We start from the raw sequence: 25,491 nt of genomic DNA on the forward strand, positions 1-25,491 counted from the left end.
AGAATACTTCAATATACCTCAAAAAATCAAGAATGGATGTCCTGCTTTTTTAATATGTATAATGCGTGGTTCCTAAGCTATTTGATTAAGGATCGCTGTTGCCTCTTGGAATCTTTTCTTGTCCTTCTAGAGACCTTATCATGAAATTCATAACTGACTAGTTTTTATAAGATTTGCTGGTTTATTGTGTTTCGCTGATGGGTGGCTATGACTGCTGAAGTCTCACTATTATGGAACCATTATAATGACTTCACTTTAGGACTGGAACTCAAATTTTTTGTGCGAGGGTGTGGGATTCTTGATGGCATCATTAAAGAATGCTTGAAAATATATAACAACCACATTTTATAGAAAATCTTTGTTAACGTCTCTTAAAAAATGATACTTCAACACAAGACCAAGCATATGATAATTAGTAGTGATTTCTGTGGCTTCACTCTTCCCTTTGGCATGTATACTTTGGACAGAGTATTTTATGCTCAAAAGGATAGGTACAACATCAACTTAAGTAAATGTTTACACATTCCAAAAATGGAAAAATATCCCCATTCATGTGCCATACTGGTTAAGATAAGGTCATGTCAGAATCCTGTATGCAATCTGTAAGTATGGTAGCATGTATTTCATTTGGAAATTTCCTTGCCTGTCTTGAAATATCTCCATTTCTACTGGGCATTTGGCAGCTATAAACTTGTCATATGCTGCAGCAACTAAATCCTGGCACTTTTCAGGAAAAGCTGCTTCAAAATAAAAATAATCCTTCTTAATCTATTTGCAGTTGTCGAAGCATTATAATGTAAGTAAACCTAAACAATTCAAATCACATTTATGTTAATTTGGCTTATTGTCGTAAGTTCTAATTATGACATTTTGGCATTAAGTAGAATTAACATAAACACGATTATCCGTTTAAGTGCACATACCTATCTTAAAGGCTTGCTGAAGCATAGCTTGGTTTGCTTTGAAGTGTCCTGGTTGCAAAAAAACCCCTGTGCTTAGTTGTACACAAGGGTTACCTGACGTAATCGCTTCTGGTGGAGCACAACTACACCCTGAAAGGGTGGAAGTCACTGCAGTCAAGGCACCAGGTATGAAACTGCTGCCATGGACCGGGCTGCTCACACAGGGAAACAGCTCAGGTCCTGTTACTCACTGCATGTGCAGATTAGCACTTAGCATAGTTTGGCTTTATCTCCAGTCTTTTTTTTTTTTCAAGCTTTTTATGAGCAGAGCAAGGGAAAGAAAAGAAAAAAATTGGCTTCAATAAACAAAGTGACACATTTTCCAAGCACTATTTTGAAACATGAGAAAAACAAGACTGTCTTGCAGTCCTTTGTTGGGGTGTTTTTACCCAGTTGTGGGAAGTGGGAAGGGACAAAGGAGTTAATTTGTGACAAAGCAAGTATTCACTTCTGCTGCTGACAGAATATGAACCTATATCTTACACTACAGGGAAAAATGCCCTAAACCCAAAGTTACTAATCTAAGGCAGGTGGGGAGAAGAAAGTGTCTATTCACTGTCTTCTAATAATTTCTTAGTTGTCCCAAGTTTGTAATATGCACCTGGTTGCAGACACTTTGATCTTACGAGATTAAGATGTTTGCCTGAGAAACAGGAAACCTAATTTGCAGGTTTTTGCAAAAAACAAAGTGAACAGCAAATAAGAAAGAGACAGAAAGCACTATTCCTCTTCTCTTTCCCCTGTGGAATTCTGCAGTTTGGTGGTGATTTTATTTTCTGGAAGAGGTGGAGTCAAATGGTTTCGCAAAAGGAGAGACTTGAACTTGTGTCTGCCACATCTTGGATGAGTACTATAAACATTAAATAAAAAGAAGGAAAACCTACTTCTAGTACTACCATGAAACAAATCTAAATTAGTTGATTAATTTGATCTGCATTATGCAGAGTTTGGATTATTTTGGGTTTTTTTTCTTTCATTAATTTTTGATAGTCAGTCAGCTCAGTAAATAACCCAAAGAGAAAACAAGGTGATGAAATGAATGAAAATGGTAGTTCAGGCTGTCCAGTGCAACCTTCCCCAGGCAGCACAAAATTACTTTTGTAATTGTTGCTTTTCTGTTGTTCATTCCCCATTTTGCTGACACTACTTCAGCATATGAAAGTAAAAATAGTGATCACAAATTGTATCCACCTATATCACAGCACCTATGACTATTCAGGTTATTTTATTATTAGCAAGTCTTCTTTAAAATATGACTGGTCTGTCTAAGTACTGTTTGTGAAAGAAGAGAGGGAGTTGCATATCCAGGTGATCCTGCTTTTGCAACATATTTAAAAAAAGAAATAATCTAAATAATTCCAAAGCCAAACTATATGGATTTTTACTCATTTTGACTCACTTCTTTAAGAGGAACTATAACAAACCTGTTTATGACTTCATGCCTGCAAAAGACTGTAGGACAGATTTTTAAATGAAGTCAGGTGGTGAAGTTGTAAGAAAACATAATTTAGAGCAGTTTATTATTCATTCACTGACATCCCAATTTATATTTCTACAGTAAGATCTGGGCTTTATGTTTCAGCCTTTGTAAACACTGATGCTTATTTTCGCTCAGAGTTAGCAAGGTATAAAGGAAATCTTCCATTTTGTGTTTTTACAGTGATATCTTAAGAACAAAAAACATTACAAAGAATGTGCAGGATGAGGTTTCTGTTCAATAGGGATAGAGGAAATAAAATAATTTAGAAATGTCTTAATTTGTGAATTAAGTTTGAAATTTAGTTTTGCTCACCAGAAATCATATTATTCAAGGTATATACACACTGGGACATGTAGTATGGAAGAAAGATACTGTCTGAACATGTGATGGAAAAGGGGGACCTTACATTGTTGTACTGTAGGCAGTGACCTCACACAGGATGCACTTCCATAACTGAACTGAAGTGCTGAGGCCAGGGTCCATCCAGGTCCGTGATCCCCCGTACCAGACAAATCTGTGGGATAAAGGGTCTTGCGGTTCTGCAAGTTTTTGAGACATGGATTTGGCTTAGGAAGGAGGGGACTGGAGACTAAAGAGAATAATGAAGAATGTCTCAGGTCCCTGTCACATTTTCTATGTAAGCCTTGTCCAGTCTAGGAAGCCAACAGAAAGGTACCCTTACCTTTGATGGGAGAAGCATGAAACACCCCTTATAGCTCTTGAACTTTCACTTCTAAACATCTGGCAAATAAAATATTAAAAGCAACTCAAGCACCACAAATTGGCACAAGTTCAGAAAAAGAAGAAACAGGAACAGGTTGAGAAGAGAAAGTGCCTAGAAATTTGGTTTTGACAGCCAAAGCTACAATCTGTTAGAAGTCTAACACAGATAAAGATGGAGCCTTGGCTTTTCCTTTCTATTTGCTTTCGTCTAGCAGGTTTTGTAAAATTACTTCTTAGGAAGGGAGGTGTGATGATCAGCGTGGTTTCGAGATGAATAACTTAAAGAGCTTGCACTAACTTTCCTGTGAGTGCTGCCAGACCTAGGAAGACTTTCTTCTGGTGTCCATTATGGGACATTAAGGTAATACACAATAAACAAGTTTACTCTTCTTTGCATTAAGAAGTGGGTAGAACTGGTTGTCTCATGTTGTCAGAAAACATTTTTACCATTGTTTGGATGCTATGGTAAAAGGAGTTGCATTTTTTTGACTAGAAATCTAACTACAGCTTTCCTCATGAACCATATTTGCTATGGTGGCTTAAGAAGCACAGAAGTTGTTGCTTGGGACCTGATGAAAAGAGAATAGGCTTTTACAGTGAGAATTCTGAAACTTAGATTCTTGTTGGAAGGAAAAGGGATCTTTTTATTATTTTGTAGCTTGTGGAGTGGCAACTCTCTGCTTATGCTGTAAAGAATATACTTTTCGTAGGCTTAACATCCATTTTAAAAGGCTGGTGTGAGGAAAGGAAGCCAGAATGGCAAAATTTTCTTCATCTCAGCTATTATTCTGGTTCTCTTTGAAATGACAAAAATGAAATGGGCAATAAGACTGTTGACAAAAGCTTCTATTCACTGTGAGAAAATAAAAAAAAAGAAATCCTATTTCTTCAAGCAAAGACATGTCCACTGTTTTCAGAAGTTAGTTGCATCTGATTGTTCTGATCCAGCTTTTGTAGTAAGAACACAAGATGCTTTTGCAATAGCAGTATGAGAAAACGTAACTAGCAAAGGATTGCCCAACATGTTCTGCGTGTTTTAATGAGCATGCAGCTCTGAATTTTTTATTTTGTATTGCCGTTTTGTTGTTCATGTCAAGAATAGCATCTGCTTACACATTTCCCAGGAGCAAAGCCTTTATATGATCAGATCAGTGTATACAATCAAGGTAATGTAACAAAAGGAAGGTGTTAGAAAAGCTATTTGAGACCAAAAATTATTTTTCTTCCAAAATTAACACTTGGCCTTGCTGTCCTTTTGGAAAGAATATCTGAAAGCCTTGTTGAGTCAACCACTTGTTGCTAGGTCTTCATGGTAGCTAGCCTGGCTGTTTGTAGGCTCCTTTTAGGTCTAGATTCACAGTCCAAGTTTTCCATAAGTCTCATCTTCTTTCTGTATAGAGATGGGATATTTATGCATGGAAGAGGGAGAGAAAAGAAGAAGAAAGACATCTCTTAGGTAAATAAGCAGACATTATCCTAATTCTTGTGGCTTCTGAGAACGGTTTGTGTAAAATGATTTATTACTTCTTGAATAAAATAAAGTCTAAGGACAGTGGAATGGCCCTCCTTTTAGGGCGTCTGTTTGAAGCATTGCTTCTGTCACCAATTCTGGAAGTTCTTGTCTCATTCTTCAAAACAAGGCAACACTCCTTCAGAGGTATTTTCCAATTTTGCTGTAAATCAAGGCTATAGCTCTTCAAAACACTCTAACTATAATTACATAGTTCAATTAGTTCTGACAAAGTCCCTTTGGACAGAATAGGTCTTGAAAATTTCCTCTGGTTTCATATTGCACTTAGGTTCCTCCAGATGATAAAGTAAAGCAAATATTCATGAAGGATAAGTCCCTGCTTTCTATAATTTTTGTTTGTAGTACTAAGGAATGTTTTCTTTTGGTAGAGATGACTCTGTTGGTCATGCTGATGGCATTTAATGAGAAATGTTGGACCACAATCACATCACAGTGTGGGAAGAATTCTTTCATAAAGCGAATCACACTGAAGATAATGGAGTGAACACCTAAAGGTAAGAGAAAAATAGAGATGCATTCCTAGCATATGGCATTCTCCAAAAACCTGTCAATAGTACCTCAACAAGAAAGCAGTTCAGACTAAGTGGAGAGGAGTTAACACATTTGCTCCCATTTTGACAGGATTAGGAAAAGTCTGTTGAAACATTGAGTCAATCTATGCTGAAATCTTCCTGAGCAGCAAAAAGAGCACTGGGAGAGCTCACAGTTTTGCCTTCTTCCCAAATATGCTGAGCTTTATTAATTTCCTATGTTCCACCCTATGGTCATTGAGATGTGGAGGAACTTAAATATTTAAACCACCCTCAAATAGTGTATTGTGTGACCTGTAATAATAATACTTGCCTAACTCCTTTATTTCCTTGTAGTGGGGACATAAATCCTCTCTATAAAACTTAATTAAGCTTTTTATGGAAACATCTGTATGTTTGTGAACTGCTGTCTTCCTGTAGAATAGCTGTCTATATAAACTAGACTTCTGAGCTCGGTCACACTCCTGGATTTTATTTTTTAAAAAAACCCACATTTATGGACTTCATAAAATGCTCTCATGCGTGTATAATCAAATTAATAACATATGCATTAGCAAAGAACAATAGTTGAGATTATTTTTTACATAGTTGGAAACACCTTAAATCAGGGATTTTGCACCTGTATACGTCAAGTGTTATTGTGACCTGTAAACTCTTTGCATCACTCTTCTCCTCAACTTAGCTGTTAAAAGTCAGCTGTTCCAGGCTGTCTGCATCCACTGAGAATTGGTAGTGCACAGTGGTTTAGCACAGGGCAGTCTGTCACCGTGCTGCATCGTGCCTTGGCCTTTTCCCAAGGGCCACTCATGTACAGCAGAGAGTTTAAAACTGCTTGCAGGAAAAGTGAAATGAATGTTTCCAAAATTAGTCCAAAAAATTAGGATCTGGCCCCAACAGGTCCATTCTGAACTAGGATGAAATAGTGGAAAGTGTCAAATTTTGATATGACAATATGGAAAGTATTTTTATTGGAGTATCAGGTTTGGTTGTAACCTCTTTTGTGGTCCATATGTGTTTTCAGCACTCAGGATTGCTAGTGAAAGCAGTGAACCTGGGTTTGGTGTAAAATGCTTGAACACCATCTAACTTCTACTTCAACAAAATTTGAGGATTGAAACTAAGTACAGCCTTTGTGTTAAAGGCTAAATATTTGTGTCTTTATTATTGTAAAACTTTGATATGTGATAGATTTTTTTCATTTATTTAGCTGGTCAGTTACATAGTTTGCTTTGTGAAGGAGGGGGATCAATTTCCACAAAACTTAGATTACTAAGCACCACAGTATAAACATGAGGTATTTATCGTTATCTTCCACGACTGTATTACTAGTGTGGCCAAAAAAAACCCTCATCAGAAACAACCTCCCCCTTCCTCTGCCAAATTACCTTTTGCAATTAAATGTGGTAATTTCCTGATATGTTTCCTGAAAATTTGTGAGCAATGAGTAGAATGGAGAAATTTTTTTAGTAAATCATTACTTGCTAATTTTTCACTCATTCTGGCTGGACTACCTCCACTTTGTTAATGGATTCAAGATATTTAATCAGAAATTATTTTCAACCAGATGAGTTGGCTGGTCTGCATTATTATAATCTCTGACAATTCAAATTTTTCTTGAGATCAGTGATTCAGAAAGCCATATGGGATTTTTTAATGTTGGGTAAAATATCTGATCATCAAAAAAGTGGGGTTTCTTAGCTTTTCATTTCCCTTAAGTAATGTAGATCTAGATAAACGACAGACAATGTAATTTTCTGCCTTCCTGTTCCCTCATTCTGAAAAATTAAATATCATCAGTGGTCAAAATGGAAATTTAATCATCCTAATATGGTGATACAGACAACCTGTGAGGGAATGTGTTAGTATGCGAATGTGTGTCTGTATACATTTGACATTCTGGTAAGTAGCAATCTGGTCTGCTATTCAATATTCATCTGTTTTGATCTCTGAATACCTGCCGAAATCAAGAGAATGCATAATTATTAATTGTCGTTAATCAGCTTGGACAAATATTATGTAGTTAGAGAAGATAAGGTAGCTGTTGTAAGTGCCTTTACATGTACTCCTTCCATAACTGAAGGTCTTTTTGACAGTACAAAAACAAAACAAAACAAAAAACCCCACATGAAAAACAATACCCTAAAGTCTGATCAGCCTTGGTTTCATTTCATCAGAAAGCTGGGCTGGAATAGAAAAATGTATTAATGGAGTAGAAATGACAGCCATGGGTACAATTCTCTTTCCCAGATCTGTATATTTTTCATTTCAGACCAGACCCTTATGAAAATGATTGTCACTTCAAATGAGCTGTTGGCTCAAGATGTAATCCTAACTTTACTTTTGGGTACATGTGCCGAAAGCACTTAGCTTACCTCTTTTGATGTCCTACATTCTACATTCTCTTGTCCAATAGTGTACAAGGATGGGAGAGACCAGATGCGTAAATCTCTCCAGGGGACAGCGAAATTTGCAGCCAGGGAGAGTGAGTGGGTGAGGCTCTCGCAAAGAATTATTCCGATAGTACATTTCTATGGTGTATTGCCTGTTTCAAAATACAGAAGTGTCAAAACAAAATTAGGCATGCAAAACCACACAGCCTTTCCATGGTGCAGTTATTGTACTTGGGGACAAACTTTCAGCCAGCTTATTTGTCTGGTTGTTAATATGTTTATGATTTACTAATACAATTAGTACTCTGAAGAGAACTTTTTAAACAATAGGGGGACAACACCAATTTGTGTATAGTTTGCTGTCTTTGTCAAGGAGTTTAATAGGATGAAGTAAAACCTCTCATAACTGTTAGATTTATGTATCTCTATATATGTTTTTTCAGGCTTATTCTGCTACTGACTACTAAACTGAAACCAATTACAATAATTAAAATCAATGTGTAATATTTTCCTGAATAGTGAACCTCACGTATCCAGTTTAATTAGCCTGGGGTATCAGAAAATTCCTTCTTAGAAAAAGTACATATTAGCAGTACAGCTTGCTGATACTTGCCCATTTTTTTCCTGGTAAAGTTCAAAAAAATGGCAGGCACTGTAAGGAGGCATTTTCCCATTGAAGACGTTGAGTGCCATCTGTAAGGCAGCAATGGTGGCTGCATGCTGAGAACAGAAGAAACCTTTAATTAAAGCTGTATTGAAAACAATTGCATGAGCCTATTATTTAACAATATTTCCAGCACATTATCTGTCCACTCAACATTAATATTACTTGTGTGACCTCATTAATAGTCATTAATAATTACTCTGCACTGCTGAGTAAATTTTGTCCCTTTATGACCATATAAACTTAAGTGCTGCATGTATAAAATATACATATATGTAAATATTTAAGAAGTCTTAGTCACTTAAAGCTCTTACCAAATTAACAGGAGCTGTTAAAACTTCTTTTAAAAAGAACTAGTGGGTTTGCCTGTTAAGTAAACAGTATCTGAGATCAGATCAGCAAGCTCTTTAGCTGATACATACCCAATAGGTCATGATGTAACTGCAGTTTAGAAACAGGCGATTTTTAGTGAGAACAATCAAAAAATTTCCCCCTCCAATGACAGCATTTGCACATTCTAAACAAAAGTATAGGATCATAATTGAGTAACTGCCTTCATAAGGTCTTCTAAAATAACTGTAACTTAATTTTTTTCTTTTCTTTTTCCCATTTTCACTTGACAAAGATACAGGAAGAAGATTTTGTTTTAGATTAAGTTTGTGATCCAGGTTTAATAAAACATGAGGCATGGTTTTTCCAGTTCTCTGCTCAATCAAAACATTATTACAATGAAAAAACCATGACATGAGGTGGAAAATGGAATGCTTCAGGTTTCAAAGTACTATGTGTTTATTAAAAATTTTTAAAAACACAAAGATTTAAGGTTAACCAAATAAAAAAGGCTTGTAGCTGTATTTCATGAAGGAAATAAAATTTCATGGCTTTCACTGCATTTAATAACTGCATAAAGGAAACACAAGAGAAAGAGAAAGCACTCACCGTGGAATACATAACCATTTTTTGATGGTGTGAAGGCTTTCTAGCATCTGAGATATGCTTTAGAATAGTTTTTAGAAGAATACCTGAAAGAAAATGGGGAAGCAGTGACAATGAAAGGGATGCTTGCGTTAACATCTGTATTGTTTTTTGCCATTTTAGCAATCTGCTACTAAATGCACCAGATTTATTCAGTTGACTTAATCAGTAATTTGTGCAGAGTGCCTTGATTGATAGTGACAGTACCTTTCAAATGAACAGCAGGCCTATTTTACTTTTGTGTAAAGTGTTTTGGGGATCCCTAACAGCCTCAACAGCTTCAAACAGTGCATTCACAGCTACTTTGTGCCAGCAGAACAGTGCAAGAAGAGCACAGTAATGAATACTACCCTGCTGTGTGTGTAGCTTGTTTTCCTGCTTTCCAGAGAAAAAAGAAAGAGCATATCCTCTGGACTCTGGAGCTTTATAAATTGTGTGGTTGTCTGTATTTTGTTAATGTTAACTGCTGAAAAGTTGTAAGACAAACTACTTGAATTAAATCAATGGCTGTGCTAGTATGTTAATATAAGGTTAGCATCTCGACAAATTAAAATCCTAAAAAGAGAACTGTACAGGCTAGCAGAATTAGAAAAAATTAGGTTTTAGCCACTGGCACTTTTTTAATAGCAATTGTTAGTAAAGCAAGGGCAGAAGTCTGAACTTTGTGCTAAATTTTGTAAATTGGACCTTCAAAAATGCAACAAATTGATTCACGCTTCTACGTTTATTTGTCTTTGTACCTCAGATCCTGACTGTACGCTGTCCATATAAAACAAAAGGGAGGCTCAAAAGATGACAGTGGATGAATGGAGGAGAATGAGTGATTAAAAAGGTATAAAATATTTTTAAATTTCAGCCACTGTTTTCTGAGCAAAGTCAGGTTTAGAAAGCAGTTTAATAATCTCATTTTAGGACTCTCAGTAGTGGAATATGAAGACTATTAGGCAACAAAGTCACCATTCTAGACATTACTACAAATAACATTTTTAAAAGTAAGTTACACATGGTGGCTTACACTAAATTCAGACTTGATTCAGTTCAACAACAATCTGTAGATTACTTTGAATTTCTTATACAGTGTAATCTAAACGATACCTCCATTATAATGTTAGATTAGTATACTAATGATTCATATCCTCACCATCTCTCTCTCCCCATTAATCAAAATCTTTCAGTGCTGACCACCAATATCCAAATAATGGCATTTCTCACCATTCTACTATGGAATCAGCAGCAATGTTTGTCATACACCCTTTCTTCTTTCCCATCCTACTTTTGGTTTTAAATGGGTTAAGAATTCAGCTTACCTCCCTGCAAACGTGATTTCTGTATTTGTTTGTGGAACCCAAATTCCGCCTGCAATAACAATTCTGAGAGCTTTATCAGCTTGGTCCTGACACCATGAGTAGCCCAAACAGGTAAAGTGTAATTGGTAATATCCTACAGTGAAGAAAGAAAACATGATGATTTTCTTACTGATTCCTACTGCTAACTGTTATTTATTCTGGCACAAAATTCTTATCAGAAAAAATCCTGAATGTTTCACTCCAGTAATATTTTCTTGTCATAAAATTATGACTATATTTTGCATTTAGACAGCTGTAGCATTCCTGTTTATAGCATCATAGTGCTTAAAAGAAATTTGAAGGGAAGTGTTCAACAAGAAGAGGAAATATAATACTAAAAATTATGCATAAAGCAACAGGCATTATTTATGTTGTCAGGTGAAAAAAAAATCACTGTAAGACTTTTTCAGTCATGTACCGGGATAGATCTTTACTGAAACAAATCCTATGTAAGCATCGGGATTTTAAGGACTGGTTGCTCTCAGATGTAAATGGAATACAGAGATCAAGTAGGAATATGTATAGCTGTAGCATGGATGTACTCAAGTATGGTGTATAGGGACGAAATGCAAATGAAACTCATACCTATTATGGTCTATTGGATACTGTCACAGTCCTCAAGCTAAAGTGGAATGGATTAGTCTTTCCTTGGGGATGCAGTCCGAGGTATATTAGTGATCAAAACTGTGAGAAGGGAAGATAAGCACAACGCTCCTGGTTTGCATTACCCTGAATTCTTGTTTATACAAGGTCGGTAACTTTCCTTTAGAGCAATGTAACCTTTGGACTGAGATCACCAAAAGGAATATTCTTGTAACAAATGAGCTCAAAGGAAAATGTCAACCCCTTTAAGGGTTTGTTTAAACAAGAAAACAATAGAACATGCTAGGTTAAACCAGCTCAGAGCACAATGTTATCCATTTCTCTTTTAACAAATGTGATTTATGTCTTGAGGAAAGAATTGGCTGGTTGCATGCTATTTAAGGCAGTCTGTAGGCAAGCAAACACTTTGGTCTCCAAGTTACCTGAAAGTCAGATGACAGCTGAAAGCAACAAATACAGAGAGATGTGTGCTGCTGTAGTTTCATGAATTGTATTAAAAAAATTATGCAAGGACGCTGTCTCTGTATGCTTGAAAAATGAGAGAGGCTTTTATGGTAGTTGTCTTAATTGATACTCCAGAGTCCTCCATCAGTAGTATGAAAGACCAAGGCTCATCAAATCTAAAACTAGAAGTAAAAGCCCTTTTTTTTTTTATTACGGTATTTGGCTAGATTCTTGATGGGAGTTGTGGATTTTGCATATTAGTCTGGTGACACAGGTTCTCAGTATGATTTAACTATTGAAATACAAAGTTGTGGTCCTGCATTTGGAAAACATGGAAGGAGGACCTCACTGAAATCACACTGAGATGTCCCAACATGTTAACATTTCATTTAACTTAAGGCCCTGGCTAATATTCTATTCAAGTCTGCTTTGACCAAAGTTGGACTTTTGCAAAAACTGCAGTAATGAAGGTAAACTCATTACTCTCACACTCAAATATTACATGTTGGTTGTGAAATCCACCCTAAAACTGCCTCACTAATTTCCCAGTACTGATGACCAATTTATCATTAATATTTAAGTTTATAAATAGTTATGCATTAAAGGGTAGCAGAAGCTGCCTTCAACAATAACTTTTTAACACAAGACTACAATTTTCAGTTGCGTCAGCTGAGTCTAGACTTTGAAGTGGGACTTCTTGCTATATTAAGGGCAGTCAGGATTTTTTCAAATCATGAAGTTTCACAACTGTGGGACCCAGATACCCATGCCAGTTTGGCACCACAATAGCCCTTTTGTTATAAAATCCATGCTTTTTTGTGATATGCCTTTGCTTAGAACCAGCTCCCAAACTTGCACAAACAGCCATTTGTGTCGTTCCAATGACTGCTTAATTCCTGAAAATACTCTGTCCACTACTGGCCATGTACAAATAATGACTTCTTTTGTTTATAGAATTTGCATAAAATCTTCATGGAAGGATGCTTATGTTTCTTTGCCAGCAATATGTTTTATCCCTGTGTATCTCCTAGTGGGGTCTGGAGGGGTAACAAGACAATTTTATCCAGAGTTATGCTTTTGCCTAATTGTCCGTATGCAGCCACTGACAGGATCTTGAATATGACAGGCCATTTGTTTGTGTTCCTTATGGTGGTGGATGACCCACAGCACCCTCACACATAGTGTGTTTACAGGATTTTCAGTTGTAAGTTTGATGCTAGGTGAGGGTTTCTGGAGAAGAAGCTGAAAATAGTCTATAGTTAAAAAAATTTTGAAGCACAGATCTACCATCTTTTGATGTCTTACAATAAAAAAATAAACCCAATAAAAATACCAGGTTGAAAGAAGTGTAGGAATTTCTATTGGGCTCAAAAGATCTTAAGGGTCTTTTCCGACCTAAATGATTCTATGATTCTATTTACCTCATATTGTAAAGTGTCAGAGAGCTTCCAAATCCTTTCAGCAGTCAACTTCTTCAGTGGGTATCCTGTATGAGTGGCTAAAAACTTCAGAAATGGCTGGAATACAAAAAAAAAACAACCCAAACTTGTGGTACTGAGGGCCTTTGTACATGATTTCTGCACACTGCCGTACTAGTACATAGGAACTTTTAGAAAGGAGACAGTCTTTGCACTTTGCACTTAAGCAATGAACCACTGCCTAGAGGTAAGAGAATTTAGCCTATTCATCTAGACAAGGATGGTGATGTTAGCTCAGATTTGAAGTATGGTGATTGTTTCTGCTTGGTGGAAATGTTTAGAAGGAAGTAGAGGGAACACAGATATATGAAGAAGTCCAAAAAGTGTTTAAAGGAAGTGTGATGAACAGAATTGTTCTGATATTGGAGAAGGAGAGGTATGATGAAAATTTGATAAAATTGAAATTGTGATTTACTTGCATATAATACCATGGTGCAGAGGCACAGTTGGATGGCTGAGGTCAGTGGTGAAAGAATAGAAAAACAGGTGAGGCTCATAGTGTGCTTTTGAATAAACATGTGAAGAAGAAGGTTGCAGCAGAATAAGCACGTGATTATATACTCATGCAAAGATTTTGATGGTGGAGAAAGAAAGGAAAGCATACCATATGCAAACAAGCACCAAACATAGGAGAACGCCTGAATTAAGATTGCGGGTGAGAAACATGAATAAGTACTTGAGGAAAACACTGAGACTGTTATAGAAATTCCAGGGAATTGAGCTGAGAAAACGAATCTGAACTCAAACAGGCTTATATAGGCAGAGATGTCAGTGGAGTTGCTTTACATGGGAGTAAACAGATAGAAGTATTGGAATAATTTGAGAGGCATTGGCACTGATTTTATCTGAGTTTTTGTTTTGTCTGGTCTCCTAGAAACTAAGTTTTTGCAAATAGGTCAATAATTTTTCTATGACTTGCCATGTTCAATTGTTGGAAATAGCCCAGTCCAGCTGGATCTGTAATGTTGTAATTGTTTTTTGGCTATGTTGTCTACACCCACTGTGAAGATAAGAGATCTGAAAGGAGCATATTAACTGGTATTTTTTATAGCTACCTGTTAGATAATGTTGAAGTGGTACACTTTAACTGGATTTCCAGAACTGAAAATACTTTACCTTGTAGTCCTTGAATTGCTTTTGGAAATCCCTTGTTGCAAAGGTTTCTCTCAGAAGCTCCTTGTGTTTTGGGCAGTGTGAGAAAGGTAGGTATAGCAACTGGAAAGAAAATTACAAAACCCTAGTTAGGCAAGGTGCATCTTGTTCTGCAATTCTATATACACTTGCAGGATTGCTGTTCTGATTGGCTGCACTAGTTAGGACAAGCTGAAAAATAATTTGGGAATGTAGTTTCAAGGATATTCATCTTCAGGACTCTAGGAGTCATACTGATGACTACATACAAAATAATCTTTAAATGTTCAGAGGAGTAATAACTGCAGTAGTTCAAAGTTAAAGGATTCATTTACACAAGATGAAATTTGTCCTTTGACAGAAGACTAAGACAACCCCTCATGAACTCCTTTGTTCTCAGCTTCTCCAGGAATGATTTCATTCATTGTGTTCAGTCTTTCTTGAAACACACCATCACATTTTTACGACAAATTACCAGCAGCAGTAGCTAGACTGCAGTAGGAGTCTTTGTGCGTACTCCGCTGTATCGAGTGTATTTAACACAGCTTCATTTAGTTCAGCTAAATTGCAGAAACTTGTGAACTTTCTATACGTCGGTTTTGTCTTTCATTAGTCTAAGACATATGAAGGTTAAAGGTTACATGTGACTGGAATAACTTAAAAACTTGTTATTTCATTTATGTAAGCAAAATTGAGTTTACTCTTGTTTTCTACGTTAAATTTTAAACAAAAGTTAAAATTTGACACTGAGATATTATTAGTGCTTTTCTCTAATGTGCTTTTTGTCCTTTTTCCAGTAATGTAGCTCCATCTATATAGTGCCAATGTTAAAAGAACTTTTAAAAAGCTTGGGAGTTTTGAAGGAATAATTATCTTGGGGACCTTCACAGCAGTTCTTCGGTCTTTTCAGAAATAAAATCCATCTATTCCACAAGATAGGAAAGTATTTCTGAATTATATCAATAGGTTCATGAACAGGTATGACTTCACTAATAAATGACGGGCACTTGTTCTGTGTTGTAGGATATAGGTGGTCTCAAGTTTAGCCTGTATATGTAGTAAGGATGAATAAAGCTAAAACAGAAATAGTTGAAAAAAGTATGAAAAATGTGCATTGTTCATGACTTTATTTGATTTGTTTGAATAAACTTACTTGCTCCCCTAGATGCAAATGAGCTGCAGTATGTGCTTGCTGAGTTTGCCATCTGTGTTGATACTGGCCAGGTATTCTTGACTGTCTGCTGGGATATCCCCACCTGTGACAGTGTCAGAAAGCAGCTCCTCTGTGCCTGGCTGTGTGTGAACAGGAAGACATGTCTCCATACCTTCCGTCTTCATGCTCTCATCACCCTGAGGTGAGAACCATTGCTCTATGACCTACCTAACCTGATTCCCTTATCATCACAGACTGCATTAACTAGACTTAAAAAGCCCACACAATTTACATTGCATCACATGTGCAAACCTGGTCCCAAACTGGGACTCATACTGCACACTCCTGATCTTCCCTAACTTTTTACCATAGATTTTCCACACACGGGATATTCCAGCTCCAGTCAGATGCACAGCTTTCCCCTCTAGGACAAGTATATGCAGGCTAAAGACCTGCTATCCATAGGATTCCTTACAACCCCCAAGTGAGGAGTTGAGGATGGGAGATGAATAAATACATTGCCCTATGAACTCGTGCTTAAAGCTCCGAGTCCTCCTTCCTTTTCCCTTTTACGTTTTTCACCAATCCTCAAAGTGCATGCACTGACCTGCAAAGTGCATGAAAAACAATCCTGTGACTCAATTCTCCCTGTAATGCAAGTCCCAGAATGATTCTTTTGTCTTTCCTGTTGGCTGTGGACTAAGCAATATTGAAGCACTAGTGAGATTAAGTATGTTTCCTTTTCTCACACAAAGAAAGTCCTGTTAGCGTTAAATTTAGGATTAATCTACTTTTACAGTGATTTACTCACATTATAAATTAACTCTTTTTCCCTATACCTAGTACTTCCATTTTTCTTCCTCTTTTGTTAAGATTGTGTCTTTGACATGTAAGTCCATTCTTGTGAAAATACTTGCCAATATTTCTATTCAGCTTATTAAGCCTTTCTGCACAATGCTTGTAACAATGTACTTTTCACTGCCTTTACCATGCACTTTTTGCTGCACCTTCATCTCATGTCCTATGTACTTTACTAATGTTTAAGGGAAAGCAGATGCCCCTAGTTTATACTCACATTATCATGTGACAGTGGCACTGTGTGAACTGGAATTGGCTGCCAAAGGATTCTGGGGTTCCAAATCTGACCCTGTGTCGGTGGGTACAGTCCGGCAAGACTTGCCTGAGCACTCATAAGTGTGTGATCGCAGTCAGTGCTTTGAACATAAATCTGAACGAAGAAGGAAAAAAAAAAAGAAACATTTTGGACGATAATTTCTCCCATTAGGTTTACTTTATTTTCCTCTTGACAGGAAAAAAGGGGTTGGTACTGTGCTGGAGAAGTCATCATTAAAATGGAGTGACATGAAGAAGGACTATGAGAAAGAAGGAGGAGGGTGAAAGACTGAAGCTGGAATAAAATTTTATTGGACAAGTGAGCTGCAGCAGGGTAACATTTACCTTAGGAATCCTAGTAGACAGCATGAAATTGACTCTATTTGAGTCAATCTGACCAAAAAGCTGGAATCTAAATGAAAACTAAGTGGTATCTGCATTCCATGTGGAAGTGTAGCATTGAGGTATTTGACATAGGTGCTCTCCCATACAGCAGTGAGGGAGCTGAACCTGATGTGCAGCCTAAAAAGCATTTTACATGGTTTTCAGTTAACCATCAGTCTGAATAAAAACTGAACTACAGTTTCAGGGATACTTTGAAATTACATTGAGTTCAATTGGTATTAAATTTTCTCCAACTGCACCAGGTTTAGACTCTTACGCATCCAGGAAGTCCCATTAACAACCATGAAAAACATCTTCCTGCCCAGATCCAGTACTTGCCTCACACTGCTTGTATACAACGCTCAGGAAATGAGAGTATCTCCTCCGCATGTACTGGCCAAGCTCATACTGTTGTTGTATGCCAAGCTGTAGAAGTAACACAAGAGTGTAAGAGGCTAAAGAAATGTGCTGCATCCATTCCTACAACCAAAAAAGAAAGCAGTAATATTTGATACTATTTTAATAAAGACCTTTGTCCTTTCCAAAGTGAAGTAGGAAAGAAGACATGAGAAAAAAGTAGTAAAGTTGCTGCATGTACAGTACTGGATAATGTTAGATATGACTCCTGGTGGATGCAGTTTTGTATTTTGCTCTATGGAAAGCTATGTGTATGTTTATCTGAGCTGGTGAGACTTAAAGCAGGCATAGAGATGTTCCAACACCATCTGTCTAGTTTCTTCTCTATTGCTGCCTCAGACCTGATTAACTGGGAGTGCAGACAGAGCAGCCACCTGTCCATGAAGACACATCCAGGATATGAATCCCACAGAGTATCACCAGTGATTCCATATGGAGGCTACAGTTCTAGCCTGGGCAAGATCTACTTTTTTCAGAGTAGAAGACATGAAGTAAAAGTCCTCCATGCCTTTGGGCATTTTGCTGTAATAGCTAATTATTATCAACAGTCTGAAACATTTGATTTTTGATTCTTGCCTATGTTTCCAACTTGCAGTCACTGGAACTTGTTACACTTTTGAATAGCATTCACCATTACAGATCTTATTCACAGTTAAACAATAATCCATAAAATGGAATCAAGTCACTTTATCTCTGTGTTAAATTAAACTGAGGACAATTCTCTACCCTCCCAGCAAAATGGGTTTTCCAGTCCCAACATTTTAGTAGCTCTTAGCTGAACATCTTTCACCTCATCTCCATAATTTTGTAAACACATGACATATGAATCACAGCATCACTGAATCGGTTAGATTGAAAAAGACCTCTGAGATCATTAAGTCTAACCTATGACCTAACTTCACCATGTCAACTAGACCATGGCACTCAGTACCATTTCCAGTCTTTCCTTAAACACCTCCAGGGATGGTGACTACACCACAATCACATACAGTGTCCCTGTAATAGTCTCCATATTGTCATCTTTTTACTTGTACCTGGTGTTTCCTGGCCTAAATATAAATATATTCTACTTTGCTCATGTAATCATTACTGTACACTGGGATCTCAAGTACAGTGATTACTCATTGCTTCCTAAAGCAATTTTCTAAGTCATTGGATCAAAGGATAATTCAGGCTGAAAGGGGCCTCAGGAAGTCTATAGTCCAACCTCCTGCTCAAAGCCAAGTCAGCTATGAGGTCAGACCAAGTTACTCAGGACCCACTGTGTAACCTCTTTCTCTTGCTGGAATTGTGCATCCAGTTTCCTAGGGTTTATGTGTGGTTTAGGCTTCTGCCCCAACTTGCCTAATATCCACGTGAAGTCCTGACACCTGGGTCTTGAAGTCTTCTATGCCCTGGAGCAAGCTAGCATGGATTGCTGAACTTGCATAGTGTTTACATGGAATTATTGAGTCACAGCTGAGTTAGGAAGCTGGTCTGTTACTCCTGTTTCTTCAAGGGAGTTGATATGAGCAGAAACAGACCTGATTTTGCTTTGGAGATTATTTTTGCCTCCTAAGAACAGTGGGGAAGACGAACTGCTCAGGCAGTTTGTTCTATTCTGATTTTGGTGGAGACCTGCAAGTTCCCCTAGGAGAGAGACCCACTGACATAAAGGTGTGTGTGCCTAACAGAGAGACACACCTCACAGTCTGCCTCCACATGCACTGTAGCCATTTATCTGGGACAACCAGACTTCTGGCACTTCTAAACTACTTCAGAGAGACTGCCTGGTTCTGAGTGCTGGGCGAATAACTAGCAGCTTTTTCTATCCAAATAACATATCTTGGGGAAAAAGGAACGAGGCACAAGCACACAGTCACAGTGGGTCCTGCTGGTGCAGAGGGGAGCAGAAGTAGGGTTAAAACCACCCAGTGCCCAAGTATTGCCTTACAGTCTGATAGTACATTTCACCCTTGGCTCCATTTGTAGGAGGTGGCAGCTAATAGAAGTTACAGTCAAGGCAGGCACAGCATCTGTCTGTATCTGTGGTTGCCTCAGCTGCTTCTGGTTACTACCAACAGCTGATTCCACAAATACCCACACTAAAATAGCTGAGTTGTAAATCAACTTTCCTGGGCATAGCATAAGAAAAGTTTTTGCTAGTACTGATCTCAACAGTTCATGAGTAAGGAAGCACTCCTATTCAGTGGAGATTGAGGGAGAGGTGTGTCTGTAAGCACTTCCACCACCTTATGCTACTGATGGTTAAAGCTTCCTTATGGTCTCAGGTGAACTTAACACTCTACCACTACCTGAAAGGTGGTTGTAGCCAGGTGGGAGTTGGTCTCTTCTCCCAGGCAACAACTGACAGAATGAGAGGACACAGTCTTAAGCTGTGCCAGGGGAAGTTTAGGTTAGACATCAGGGAAAAATTCTTCACTGAAAGAGTGATTTGGCACTGGAATCATCTGCCCAGGGAAGTAGTGGAGTCACCGTTCCTGGATATGTTTAAAAGAAAGACTGGACGTGGCACGCAGTGCCATGGTTTAGTTGATGAGGAGGTGTTAGGTCATAGGTTGGACTTGATGATCTCAAAGGTCTTTTCCAACCTAATTCGTTCTGTGATTCTGTGATTCTGTGAGATGGTCACCAGTGCCTGGCTCCTCCCAGAAGACCCTAGTCTGCAATCAAAAATCATAACATACGCTGATACTGAACCAGAACAGTCTGGCTCAGCTTCATTTAAAATTAGTGAGTGCTGTTGCTGTAGTTTCCTAGTAAGCTCTTGCTGTCCTTAAGTGGCAACTTAATAAGGGCTTTCTCCAAGTGAAAACAAAGTTCCAACCCCCAAATAACTCACCATCTTCCAATAGTTCAGTATATTGGCCCAGGTAAAAAACCCACCTTCGTAAGTTGGCCATATCCCTGTTGTCTTGCAATTTCTTTGTGCTTATCAGTTGGAAAAAACTCCTGTGGGGTGTGATCACCATGGCGAAATACCTGATAAAATAGATGAAATTGCTTTTGTGTATTTCTTGTGGTGATTATAACTAATTAGCGTAGTCACAAGGAATATGTAATGACAGTGAGTACTGTATCTGACAGATGCTAAATATATTGATGGTGCTTACCTTAAGTCTAGATAGCTGTTTCCTGTTTGATTTATTTAGCCAATATAACTGCTTATTTTCTTGGTGTTTGTGAATAAACTAGCTCAAATAAATTTTTGCAAGTTATAAAAACTACAGGATACCCTATTATATTTTAAAGAGGTTTTATGTATTTTAGGAGGTATAGACAATTATATTAAATAAACAGAAAACAAACAGAAGCATGTAAGTAATTTTGCAGAAATATTTGAACATTAGTATTTTGGTATGACTAAGTTGGAATTCAGAAGGAAAAAATCCAAACTATTACTCAAGATAAGAGTTCTGTGGCTGACGGCTGTGAAGTTCTCTTACTTGGCAGAAATTAGCCTTAAAAAGTCATATGTTGGCTTTTTCATCACAAAAGAGGTGATGAAAGTGTTATCTAATGTGTAAATACAGGAGAAACTGTTACTCTGAAAGCATTGAACCTGTTTTGGAATTTCACTTCAGATAAAAGATGTATTTATACAGATACATTGGATTTTTTCATTCCTATGATGAATTCTTTGCTTCATATGCTTTGCAGCATAATTCCTGTAGATATATGCCATATAATTCTAAAATTTTAACACCAGATTTTTTTTTTTTTTAATTTCTTAATCCAAGCAGGGAGAAATGAAATCAAAAACTGTAGCACAAAAATTATAGAAATGATTTACAAGTGTGTGTGGTGTTCAGAACAAGATTCAGGCTTCGTGCAAACAAATGGTACAACATAATCATTGCAAATAGCATTAGTTTCACAACCAGCAGTGGTTTCTGTGTTGTTTGTTCAATGTCATTGTCCACTTGTTTGAGTTTCACATACTGGAATTTGTTTTGCAAGTTAATCCACTGAAACCGCTGGAAAAGTGCAAACTCTTCCATGGTAAAGAGGGTTTTCGCACGGTTGGTATTTAGTTATGAAATCCTCTTTTACATTTTAAAACAGAATCCTGTGTTATTTCTCTCTTAGTGCTATAAAATAAGCAGTCTCTATCCATCCAGAAAGTAAAGTTCATCTAGGAGTGTACAAAGGAGACAAAATGATGAAATCTTATTTAAAATTGAGATTTTTTTTTTTTTTTGGACAAAGCAATAATGAATTTCGGATATGCAGAAAATAGTTAAATATTTGAAAAAGTGCCCCCTCCTCCCTACCCTAGAGTACAAGAAGAGCAGTAAGTGACAGGTTTTGAAGAAATTCCATTTGCCCATACTTACTATGGACACAAACTTCAGTTTTCTTTTAGCTGTTGTTTGGTGAAGAAAGATGCAGAAAAGGCAGAACATGAAACACAGACTCCAAATTCCACAGATCAGCTGTCTTGCTCTCATCCTGAGGGTGGCTTTAAGCTATTTTGCGCACCAAGGTCCCTGGCTGGATGTGGTGATACAGTAGATATGTGGCTAAGAGGGGTGGAGTCAGTTGTGCTTAGTGAAGTCCAAGAGTGGGCTGTGAACTTGTCTCCTCCTGCCCCTCTTCCCTTCTAGGGTTAGTGCTTTTTAGGGAACTTAAGAAATGAAAAGTGTATTTTGCATTTGTACTCAATTTCTGTGTCACATGTATAACATGGAGTGAAATCTCTGAGCCTCTAATTCCTGCCTGTGGCAAGGCAGGTGAATGTAAAGAACTGCAGGTTGCCTTCTATTACTTAAGCTAGGATTTAGTATGGGTCAGTCAGCCTTCCCAAAAATGAAAGTGCTGTGGATATCTTACTGTCTGCAAAAGAGCTACTAAACCATCTGCATTCCTAGTGCTCACAGTCTTCTCTGAACACTTTGTACTAGAAGGCTTGAAGGAGCAGTGCTAAAAAATGTTCTTTCATAAAGAATTTCCGGATTTTCTCTGAATTTGGCTGTAGTTTGTAGGAGGAATAAGCAACAGAAGGTTTTCCATAGAAGGTTTTCTTGCAAAGGAGCAGGAATAAGCCTAAATTCATTGCAAAAAATATAAAGATATATGAATGAACTTTTAATCTCCTCAGTAGGTTGACTCTAGTGGCAAAGCATGTGCCACTGTTTTCTAGAACTATCCCTTAGAATTTCATATAGTTTGATAAATTTTTTATTTTCAAATTCTCTTGCTGCAAACACTCTCATTGTTATAGCCTGCATATATATCAAGAGTTGTTTCTGTCATTTCCCTAGTATATCTTAAATAAGAAAAGAAATCTAGTTCAGAGACACCATTGCAAGAGATGGGATTGATTTTGCAAGTTATTGACCTACGTTCAGTCCCATTCATGTGTTAATGAAAGTCCTGTTAATATGTTAAAATTGAGGGTGATTTCTTAGTCATCAAAAGTTCTCTGTAAGAATTTCGAAGAAATTACTGAAAAAAAATTATGTTGCTGCCCAAAAAGATTATATAATCTTAAACCAGTTTAAGGCACATAACAGAACTTTCCTTCTGATTATTAGATATAGAGGGATCAGTTCTTCTTCCTGAGATAACAATGTCCTATCTTTCACATCTGTCAGAGCTAAAGAGATACTTCTGTGAAACATTCAGAGGTCAGACTATCATTTCTGCTATTGTGCTTGACAAATTTAACACATTTAGAAATAGAAAAATGTGGGGAGTTACCCACATTTATTGAGAAAGAAAAGTCCTTTTTTTTTTTTTGGAGGCACCTGGGGGAAGATATGGGTCAACTGATTAAAGCTATTCACACCCTGTACATTTTCTTGCCTCCGCTGGCTGTCATACCTCAAAAATTTCTCTGAAGAGACTGTGTTTTGCTGTTTCTAGAGAACATGGCATCAGACACTACTCCTAAAATACATTGCTCTGCAAGACAAGATTTTTAATTAGACCAACAGAGAAAAAATAGGCAAGTTCTCAGAATTGCAAGGTTCCATTCTTCATATTCTGTAGATATGCCTAGGAGGGACAGCAGATCTACAAAAGGAGCAGAAAAATTCAACTTTCATCTTTTCAAGCATCCATTGCCTCCCACTTTTTATGAGACTTCTGTAACAAGGAAGGTGAAATTACTCTTACTTCGGGTGGGGATGACAAAATATTAGTGTAAATATTGGTGTAAAAATGTTAATGAAATGTGAAAAAATATTAGTGTTAAAGCTGATACTTGCTTCCTATGATCTGATTTTGATGCTTCTAATTCTGTGAGAAGAGACATGTGAAGGGCTGGAATTGTTTTTAAGTACACCATGTTGATTAATTCTGTTCCTGTTCAAGGTCACAGAGGGAGAATGAAACAGTGTGCTGTGCCATGTACCAGTGTTCCTGAGACTGAAACTCTAGAGAGTAGGAGAAGGAGCTTTCTTGGCAGCTTTTACCTGCAGAAATTCCTCGTTGCAGGTGGTGAGAGGTGTGAAAACTATAGCTGTTTCAAAGTCAAGGTAACTGCTTCTTTAATATGCGTGCAGCCTGTGTTAAAGCAACAGCCGAAGGTGGAAGAGGAGAAGATAATGATAAAGGTAATAACTGTACCTCTATCACTTCCTTGGGAGTACAAAGGAAAATATATGAGGTGTAGATCACATGCCTTTATCTTACCAATATACTTGATGAAATATTTATGGGATCGTGATAACCATAATATTATTAAGCAAGTAAAAGTACAGCTTTGTGTTGTGTCCTGTACTCTGATATCTGAAGAGTGTGTTAAGAGATGCTGCTGGATCTCTGACATTGTTGAGGGAATGCAAATGTTCATTAACAATGCTCCAGTGCTATAAAATTGTTTCATGGTTTACATGCTATTATTGTATTTGAAAGCTTATTAATCCAAAGAACAAAATTTGACCCTCTACTCCCAAATTGCAATATGAAGAATCCCTTCCAGGCTGTGATGCTTACCCCCTCCCCCAACTTTAAGTGTAGGGTTGAATCTGCTAGGTATGTAAACACAGCGTAGAATTGGATTTGCAGCTTGAGATGCTACTTCTTCATTAACAATGGAGAAGGGTCAGAATTTGTTGAAGATACAGTGATAAGCATGTTAGAAGAAGACTCCAGTGTAGAACTAGTGCAGGGAGAAGAAGGCAGGCGGAGGAGGATTTCACCCTTCCCACCCTGCCCCCCCTTCTTCCCCCTCCCTGAAACAGCTCCTTAGTGGGATTATTATTCCAGCCTCTGGTGTTGAAGTCATGACTCTGTGACTTCTGCAGTTTTGATGTCCATGTCCGCTTCCATGACTTTTCCTCATCTTCTTTTCTTAGCTCCAGTCATATCAGGGCTACATATGGCAAGAGAGTTCAAGGTTTGCTCTGGTTTACAGTGTACCTCTTTGTCTCCTGCTTACAGGCTTTGGTTAAATGATGAAGAAAAGTGAAGGTATCATTTCTTCAGCTGCAATAAACTAACAGTCAGAACAAAAAGAATCCAACTCCAAGCCACTTGTTTAATAGGTAAATAGATAGGAATCAGCTGCCTTTATTTGGCTAATGCTTAACATAGACTTCTTTGGTCCTTTATGCTAGGAAAACAAAGGCAGGTTGTGTCACCATGCCTTACCTCAGGGACACATTACCCCACCTCAAAAAGAATTCTGCCCCAATCAGATACATATTTTCTGTTAATGATTTCAGTGCTGGCATGCAATAATACTCTTTCAATAATACTCTTTTCTGCACATTTTCAGACTGAGTTGGAAGCACATCCAGCTGCTTTGAGGAGTTGGGTTAAGACTTGTTATGAATATGAACAAAATGGAGCACCTTTGTCCTGCAAATAAAGTAATTTTCACTGGTATCTGGGGCCCTTAAGAACTATGCATGTTGTCCTTGTTACTGCTGGCAGAATACATCATGTATTGCCCCATATTCTCTGATCCTTCCTTGACTTGCAGCAGAAAAGAGGAGACGGCAGTCGGTGTTGGGACTGGTAAGGAATACGGCTGCGGTTGTTCTCAGGCCATTCAATGTTCTAGGCAATTGCATTTTCTTTGGTTTCAAAGCTGCACTCTTGATCTCATCTGAAATAAAGTACTTTCTTTGCACAGTGGCCAGCTTCTTCTCCATTACCCTGATGGAAATACAGAGTTTAGAAGATTATGAACTTATTTATATTTATAGAACTGTTT

General features: G+C 37.6%; 1 protein-coding gene and 1 long non-coding RNA gene across 4 annotated transcripts; one reads left to right on the forward strand and one right to left on the reverse strand.

The window, feature by feature from the left end:
• Positions 1–4,197: 4,197 nt before the first annotated feature.
• LOC104689013 (prostatic acid phosphatase-like) lies at positions 4,198–21,822 on the reverse strand. 3 transcript variants are annotated; one of them, XM_019285365.3, is made up of 11 exons: positions 21,662–21,822; positions 20,211–20,306; positions 17,247–17,333; positions 16,486–16,638; positions 14,243–14,341; positions 13,070–13,165; positions 10,563–10,695; positions 9,220–9,302; positions 8,230–8,336; positions 7,599–7,768; positions 4,198–4,555 (listed from the first exon to the last, which is right to left on the reverse strand). In XM_019285365.3, the coding sequence occupies exons 1-10, from the start codon at positions 21,773–21,775 to the stop codon at positions 7,612–7,614; spliced, it is 1,125 nt and encodes a 374-aa protein (XP_019140910.2). In that variant the 5' UTR covers positions 21,776–21,822; the 3' UTR covers positions 4,198–4,555; positions 7,599–7,611. The 3 variants fall into 3 exon arrangements, with proteins under 3 accessions (XP_019140910.2, XP_019140911.2, XP_010397156.2); XM_010398854.4 differs by lacking the exon at positions 4,198–4,555 and adding an exon at positions 5,074–5,184; XM_019285366.3 differs by lacking the exon at positions 17,247–17,333.
• LOC109144466 lies at positions 5,125–17,234 on the forward strand. Its single transcript, XR_002045265.3, has 3 exons — positions 5,125–5,190; positions 15,423–15,612; positions 16,721–17,234. It is a non-coding gene; the product is annotated as an uncharacterized LOC109144466 (long non-coding RNA).
• Positions 21,823–25,491: the final 3,669 nt, after the last annotated feature.

This window comes from Corvus cornix, chromosome 2 (genome assembly GCF_000738735.6).
Source record: "Corvus cornix cornix isolate S_Up_H32 chromosome 2, ASM73873v5, whole genome shotgun sequence".
Lineage (NCBI taxonomy): Eukaryota > Metazoa > Chordata > Aves > Passeriformes > Corvidae > Corvus > Corvus cornix.